We start from the raw sequence: 8,734 nt of genomic DNA, 5'->3' as shown, positions 1-8,734 counted from the left end.
CCTTTAAGGTACAGGGAATCTCTTTTAATAACATTTTACAATAGAGATCTAGTGAATGAGAATTTTATGGAACTTGAAAGTAATGGTTTTCCGATCAGCATGCAGTACATCAAGAGTCGTAGAACAGGATTATGTGAGACACATTACCTTTTCGAGAGAGCACCTGTATACGGTCATTTGCCGTACCATGTGTGGAGCAATCGTGTAGCCGGTGAGATAGCATCTCACGGATATAATGCAGGACCTTTTACTGTAGTATCGGGAATTTCCTCAAAAGATTGCATCTGTATGGAGACAGAATCGGAGCTAAATTCGGAACATGTAGATATATCCGATCTGCATGTTCCTCCACGTTGTCTGGTTACAAAATATATCATGATGACGGATGAGAGTTTAAATTGTGGGCGTGCCGCTGTCGAATTGACACGGTACGAAAATTTGGAACATTTACTGAATGAGGAGATTCCCCTGCTGTACCGAGTGGGGTGTCACAAAAAATACATGATAGTGAATTATAGTGATGTTGCAACTCTGATGCAGATATTTAGAAAACAATATCGGGAGTCTATGTTATCACTGGGTGAAATATTTCAGTGGTTTAACAGTAGTGTACCCCTACAGGAGTCGGTAAGCGATACATTAGGAGTAAAAGGTACTGCATTAGATTTAGAAGAGTTAGCCGACTATTGTTACAACCCGTTACGGCGTAACGATCTAAGATCAAAATATGCTTTTATTTCCAGTGTCCATAAAGTTGAAGAGCAGTTTTCGAGAGGTACAGGCCCACATCGTGAGTTCCCCGAAATAATAGAGGAGACTGACACGTCGGAAGCAGAAAACGATACAGCTTGAAAGGTGAGAAAATAAAAATCATTACCTGTGGCAGCAGAGGTTTATTTTTGAGATGTACAGCCTATGGTGGGGGGGTTGGCTGTTCCCGGTCCTCTGGTGGAGGTAATGGAGGCGTACGATGTCCGTCCTCCTCCTCCTCCTCCTCCCGCTGCACCAAATTGATGAGGGGTGGATCTTCCTCCTCTTCCGGAGCAGGAGAAGGAGGACGAACATAACCTCTGAGGACCGCAGGAGGTATCAGTTGAAGCAGGTTGTCGGCCCTACGAGCATTGCGTCGACCCATTCTGAAAAACAATATATAATAATTAAAGAAATATATTCGGTTCCATGTAGATATTGGCTATAAAAGAAAAAGTGGTATGTGACATATATAATCGGAAAATGGTGAACATGCATGTGAAACCCGGCCGCAACTGAGGGCATTTTGAAACGTGAGGTCTGGGAGAAACAGGATCGTGACTGAGGGTCTTTTATTTCAATTTTGTTCAAAAACGTTTTAAACTTGTTTAAAACATTTTAAACTTTTTCGATTTTTTCGATTTTATTTTTCGATTTTAGTTTTTCGATTTTAATTTTTCGATTTTATATTTTCGATTTTATTTTTTCGATTTTATTTTTCAGATTTAAATTTCCATCTGTCCATAATTGAGCTACAAGGATAGTCGATAGGTTGTCGGACCATGTCAAAATATACAATGTTATAAGAAATAAATTAAAATAATTACCTTTGGCGATAATAACGGAAAGTGTCGTTCATTCTTTCCCGATTGAGTCGACGCCGAAGTGCGAATACGGCCAACGTCTGCTCGTATTGCCGATGGATGTCCTCCTGCTCCTCCAGGCACCTCCTAACATCCCTGGTGAGCTCTGCGAAGTGCTCTTGTTCTTCTATTCCTATTTGATATTGATCAAAAGCATTCCGCAGAGCCTCCCCCTGCTGCATGTTACGTTCCTGAAAATATGTGTGAATTAATATATAACAGTGATTACAGTTTGTGTAAAATATATATATAACTAATATATTGTCTGTCTATTTTCAGATGACTACGCTGCCACTAGGATTCAGTCTACTGTTCGGTGACGTAAAAGAGGAGACAGGGACTACAACAGACGAGAGAAGAAATTTGTGGAGCAAAGTTCACGCACGACAAGTAGAAAAGCATGTAGCCAGCTACGTCAATTTCTGCGAAGAAAACGGGTTGTCCGAAGATTTATTGCACCGACTAGAAGAAACGTGTAAAGATTTTGAAGTGAAGGTGGACACATTGGTGAAAATATTCAGCTTCATTATTGAAAAAAAAAAGAAACGCGGCAGTGTTTGGTGATTTTGTAGAAAACATACAGCGAGTCCAATATGTACCCTCGCATTTATCGTTAAGAATCTGTTTCGAGTTAATGGAACTATTTAAAAGTGTAAGGAATGAAAGAGCAGAAAATAAGAAAACAGGGGGAACGGGGAAAGAGCTAGAGGAACGGATGGTGGAGATGTTAAAAAAGAGAAAACTGAACGAATAAACATTACTAATCTTACTAATACACTAACACGTTTCGTTCAGTTGTGGGATAATTAAACAATCTATCTGATTTTAAATTTATACACAGAACCATAGGTTTCCATCAGGAATCGAACCCGAGATTGTACATATAACGTCTACATTGAGAGGTGTTGCATTTAATGGGTATAATGAAATATGTATAATAGTTGTTTGTAATAAAAATATATGGTGTATACAGAAAATATGTTATTTTAATACGAATATGAAATAGGTACTCACCAAATTTCCATCAGCCATCGCACGTTCTTCTTGATTCAGCACGAAGTAACAGAATGAGTGGAGGAAAATCTGTTTCAGAAGTTCTGCAGACTTCCTTACATGCTTAAGTCATTAGCAAGCGTGTTACACGGAAATCTGTAGAAGAGATTAAACTGCGGTGACTGGAGTTCTTTATTACATCATGACAGATTTACAAGGAGGAAATTGCGGGACTGAGGCCTGCAGTTCTGAGATGAGTTTCACAGTAGTTCCTTGTTGCATCCGGTTGACTCTGATAACGTTATGTACATAGTACTTCCTTGTTTCATCCAGACAGATAATAAAAGTATGGAGATATAATTGCAAAACCAACTTCCTTGTTAAGTCTTCACAGAACGTCTGAGAAAGAACATCGTGAAATAGATGATGTTGAAAATGTAGCGTTATTGTAATTGCGTTTGTTTCTTAAATAAACAGAATCAGAGTCGACCTACACATATGGAAAATTCGTTTTCACAGGGTTTGAGTGGACTCGTTGCAAAATACAAAATTAAAGCAATCAGTTTGTTTTTTTGTTTTTAGGACACACGGGGGGAGTCGAACCCCTCTCAAAATGCAAAGTTATTTCTATTATTTCTTCCCGGGGCCAGACAGAGTCGGAGTCGCCCTTTGAAAATGCACAGATATGGCAAATCAATTTTATGTTAAATCACACAGGGCCGGACAATAGGGCCGCCATGTTGACGACAATGTAGAGTGTCTGTATTTCAGATCGTAGACCCCTTCCACATACTCTTGACGTACAGATTCCGGATCTACAATTGCTATCACTCTAGTCCAGTTAGGGGCCGGCTGGACGGCCCTTCGAAACTTTCCGGACGTGTTTTTCGAGTTTTTCAATTTACCTACAACAGATAGGTGCCAGTAAACATCACCGACGGTTACTACGTAATATTATACAATTAATTGTCATCTCACCTCGTCATGACAATGGGGGCCGCCATCTTGGCCGCCATCTTGGTTTTTGTTATTTTGACCGTAGACCTCCGTCCATATACTCTATTTAAAGGTGTTGACGTACAGATTCCGAATCTGCAAGTGCTTTCACTCTAGTCCAATCAGGGACGGCTGGACGGCCCTTCGAAATTTTCCGGGCATGTTTTTCGAGTTTTTCAATTTACCTACAACAGATAGGTGCCAGTAAACATCACCGACGGTTACTACGTAATATTATACAATTAATTGTCATCTCACCTCGTCATGACAATGGGGGCCGCCATCTTGGTTTTTGTTATTTTGACCGTAGACCTCCGTCCATATACTCTATTTAAAGGTGTTGACGTACAGATTCCGAATCTGCAAGTGCTTTCACTCTAGTCCAATCAGGGACGGCTGGACGGCCCTTCGAAATTTTCCGGACATGTTTTTCGAGTTTTTCAATTTACCTACAACAGATAGGTGTCAGTAAACATCACCGACGGTTACTACGTAATATTAAACAATTAATTGTCATCTCACCTCGTCATTAGGCTCGTTTGGAAAAGAGTGTTAAGTAGTTCCGAGAATTTTAGATGGTTTCATAGCAGTCAGGAAAACATCTGGTGAGGATAGTTAGCTATTACCGAGAATTTTACATGGGTTTGATATCAGCCAGGAAAACATCTGGTGAAGACAGTTAGCTTTTTCCGAGAATTTAACATGAGCATTTATATCAGCCAGAAAAGGCGAAGACGGTTACCAGAGGACTGTTACAGGTTTCCGGTGAGTTTACAGATCAGCCAGCAGAACCGTTAGGAACGGAAATAACTGCTTTGTCATGCTTGCGTATATAAAGAAAAGCGTTCTCTCCACAACACAGTGTTCGTGAAACAGTCATCGTACGATCATGGATGTACAGTTATCCGCTGACGATCTGTTAGCACGTTATCGTGATGGATATTACACAACACATGGACAGTTGCGGGAAGTGTTGACGATCATCGCGCAAAAAATCATCGCGGGAGAAAGTATCTCCCTAGTAGAGGAATATGACCGTCTACTACAGACCGTGACATCATTCGTACCCGATCTTACCGGAGAAGGATGGAGAGATATTTCCGAAAAGTCGCCAGGCCCGTCATCGACACCTGATCCTGTATCCAGAGTTGCCGAGGAGAAGCAGATAGCCGTCACATCACCAGGAACTTCCAGAAACACCGCATCCGGATCAGACCCGGAACCTTTACCAGGACCGTCATGGAGACCGGACCCTTAACCCTCAGCAGAACCGTTATCCCAAAATGCTTCTGTATCAGATAGAAGAGGTAAGAAAAGAAAACGTGATACAGTACCTCGTGAACAAATAGGGAACATAATATTACATAACATTCAAGAACGTGAATATCCTAAATTCCGTTCCAAAGGACGTCGTGTGGAATTCAGTTTCTCGCACCCTCCAGAAAATGTCGATCCTCACACATGGATCCGTGAAGGTGTTGAAAATCTTCTCACCTATGTTAAGAAAGACACCAAGGATGAAGACAAGATAGGTTTAACTCTCTCTAACATATCTGACCCAACCGTGAAAGATATTTATGTCGGTTGGCACAGAAGCGACCAGTTACACAGTGATATGGTGTGGAACATTATGTATAAAATATTGCAGAGTGCGAAAACATTCACGGCTACAGATCGGTTAATTTTGCGAGCCGACCATGTCAATATACCTGTCGGAGGTGGTGGAGGTAAACGAACATATTGTTTACCTAATTACATGTTAAGCACGCAAAAAAGGAGTATCGTCGGTGTGCCGAATAGGAAAAAACCACTCTGTTTAGCTGAAGCTTTGGTAATAGGAAAAGCCCATGCTGATAATGATCCGTCCTATTCACAGTATCGAAGAAATAGAAATCTTCTTAAACCTGTTTTCGAACTTATGCGGAAAGCAGATGTAGATCTGACAGACAATGCGTGTGCCGGAAGCGGAATTCCTGAACTGAGAAAATTTCAGCAAGTTCTCACAGATCATAAAATTATTGTATACAACAATCTTCGTGATGCTAAAGATGTTCTGTTTGAAGGACAGGTTGAACATGTTTCAAAATTTATATACCTTCTGTATGATAATGCCAGACAACATTATGATGTGATAGTGAACCGTGTTGGAGCATTTGCAGCAAGCCAAGAATGTCATGGGTGTAACCAGCTCATATTCGGTAAACCTCATAGTCACATGTGTAAGCAATTATGTTGTATGTGTCGTGCAACTCCACCGTGTGTACCTGAACCGGGTGTCCGTAGAACATGTCAGACATGTCACCGAAATTTCAGAAATGAACAGTGTTTCACAAATCATGTTTCTACACCATTCCGGAACGGTACTGTCTGTAGCGAAATCCAACAGTGTCCCCGATGTTTCAGAATTATTCTCACAAACAATAGATATGAAAAAGTACATAGATGCAACATGAAATATTGTACTGTGTGTAATTGTGTGAAACCTGTAAATCATTTCTGCTACATGCCTATACCGAAACCTAAACAGTACTCAAAATTTCTATTTGTGTTTTACGATTTCGAATGCTACACTGATATTCCTTTTTCTGACAAAGAAAAAACTTTTCTTCATGTTCCGAATCTTATCGTGGTGCAGACAGCCTGTCACGCATGTCACAAAAGAGAGGATTTAACAGCTTCGTGTTCTGTTTGTGGAACAAGGCAGTTTATATTCTGGGATGACCCTGTAGATACATTTCTGTCGTATCTCGAATTGCAACATAAGTTTACCAATATAACCATCTGTGCACACAATGCACGAGGTTACGATTGTACATTTCTATTACGGAGAATGCTGGAAAGAGAAATGAAACCTCGTGTTATCTTAGATGGAACCAAAATTGTCTGCATGACATACCAAAATCTCCATTTTGTGGACAGTCTCAACTATGTTCAGTCAAATCTTGCAGGATTTTCAAAACTGTTTGGTTTACCTGTGCAGAAAGGATATTATCCGCATTTGTGGAACACTTACAAGAATAGAAATTACATAGGACCGCCACCTCCTCCTTCTGCATACGGATATGAATATATGAAAACGGTTGAAGATCAACACCGTTTCATGTTCTGGTACAACAATCAATGTGAAAATAATATACCTTTTAACAACAAAAACGAACTTCTCCAATATTGCATTAAGGATGTGACCCTGTTGAGACAAGGATGTCTAAAGTTGAGACAGAATTTTCTAGACATATGCAAAATAGACATTTTCAGGGACTGCATCACAATAGCATCTGTCTGTTCACTAATTTACAGGCAGAAATTTATGCCGGCTAACACTATAGGAATAATACCTAAAGGAGGTTACCATCATGCAGATCAGATGTCCAAGTTCGCATTGAAATGGTTAACCTACGTGGAAGAACAAAATGATGTAATACTTCTTCACGGTGGACGTACTCGTGAAAAATATGTCATAGGAGGGCGTTACAGAGTGGACGGCTATCACGAGGAGACGCAGACGGTGTACGAGGCGCTGGGCTGCTACTGGCATGGTTGTCAACGCTGCATATCAATTAACAGGGATATGTATCCGAAAGGTGACGAAGAAGATGAAACCGATCAGGATAGTAACAGTGATAAACATAGTGACTTGTTGAACACTGCAGCCTTCAGATACGAGACAACGTGTCGTAAACTTGCGGCTCTACGTTCTGAAGGATACCATGTTGTCACAATGTGGGAATGCGATTTCAAAAAAATATTGCAAGCAGATCCTGAACTCGATAGACATCTATCGACACATCCTATCGTTTGCTGCATTCCTTTAAATCCACGAGACGCCTTATATGGAGGAAGAGTTGAAACAGTCAGGACGTATTACGAAATCAAGGAAAATGAAAAATTACAGTACTATGATTTTACAAGTTTGTACCCTTATGTGAACAAATACTGTGCCTATCCTGTCGGACATCCTACCATATTTCTAGGAACTTCTATTCCTTCGGTAAATGAGATTTTGAACATGGAGGGGCTCATAAAATGTACTGTTCTGCCACCAAAAGCCCTTTTACATCCTGTTTTACCTACAAAAAAGCATGGAAAACTGATGTTTGTCTTGTGTAACGAATGTGCTGTCAGATTAAAATGTGAAGGTACATGCAGCCATTCCGATGAACAACGCGCACTTTCGGGGACTTGGGTCATCGCCGAGGTGCGTAAGGCTTGTAGTTTAGGCTACAAAGTGTTGTCGGTATCGGAAGTGTGGAAGTATGAAACATCGATGTACAACCCTGTCACAAAAACTGGAGGACTTTTTGCTGGTTATGTCAACACCTTCTTGAAAATAAAACAGGAAGCGAGCGGTTGGCCTTCATGGTGTCAGAACGACGAGGATAAGAAGAAGTACATACAGAAATATTTCGATAAGGAGGGTATTCTATTGGAAGAAAACAGTATCGAAGTCAATCCTGGTAAACGTACTCTGGCTAAACTTTGCCTTAATACTTTATGGGGCAAGTTCTGTCAACGGGACAACCTTTCCCAGACGACCATCATCAAGGAATCGAAAGATTTTCTCGATAAAATGACTGATCCAAATATAATGATTGGAGGAGTCGTATTCATCAATCAGGACACCGTTTTAGTGAACTGGAAATATGTTGAAGAGGCTGTCAGTCTGAACAGGAAAGTAAATGTTCCTATCGGAGCCTTCACAACATGCCATGCTCGTCTGAAACTGTATGAACTTCTCGAAAAATTGAATGACAGGATATGTTATTGTGATACAGATTCTGTAATTTACGTAGATAGTCCTGAAATGAAATATCATCCCCAGACAGGTGACGCACTAGGAGAACTCACCGATGAATTGGCAGATTTCGGACCCGATGCAGTTTGTGAACAGTTTGTTTCAACGGGACCGAAAAGTTACAGCATGAAAATAACAAAACCGTTCTCCGAACCGCAATATATCTGTAAAGTGAAAGGAATCACATTGAATACCTCCACATCGGAATTGGTCAATTTTGATACCATGTGCGACATGATAAACAATGAGCAACCTGAAGTTATGGTCGAAAATATTTTCAGGATCAGAAGAACAAAACAGTTCCAAGTAATGAGTACATATGAAAAAAAGCTGTTTCAGC

At 40.5% G+C, this 8,734-nt stretch overlaps 1 protein-coding gene across 1 annotated transcript; it reads right to left on the bottom strand.

Moving 5' to 3' along the window:
• Window positions 1-913: 913 nt before the first annotated feature.
• Window positions 914-2,645, bottom strand: LOC145980167 (uncharacterized). The gene is made up of 3 exons (XM_083113204.1): window positions 2,628-2,645; window positions 1,578-1,804; window positions 914-1,136 (listed from the first exon to the last, which is right to left on the bottom strand). Exons 1-3 carry the CDS (start codon window positions 2,643-2,645, stop codon window positions 914-916), a joined length of 468 nt encoding a protein of 155 aa, XP_082969330.1.
• Between the last annotated feature and the right edge of the window lie 6,089 nt (window positions 2,646-8,734).

Source organism: Lepisma saccharinum, chromosome 27, assembly GCF_977018435.1.
Source record: "Lepisma saccharinum chromosome 27, izLepSacc3.1, whole genome shotgun sequence".
Lineage (NCBI taxonomy): Eukaryota > Metazoa > Arthropoda > Insecta > Zygentoma > Lepismatidae > Lepisma > Lepisma saccharinum.
This window is presented reverse-complemented; position numbering and strand designations above follow the sequence as displayed.

Excerpts from the sequence above, each read along its gene's own strand:
- LOC145980167 (XM_083113204.1), bottom strand. Across the intron at positions 1,137-1,577 it reads TTCCGTTATTATCGCCAAAG|AATGGGTCGACGCAATGCTC; the intron begins GTAATTATTTTA and ends ATTGTTTTTCAG.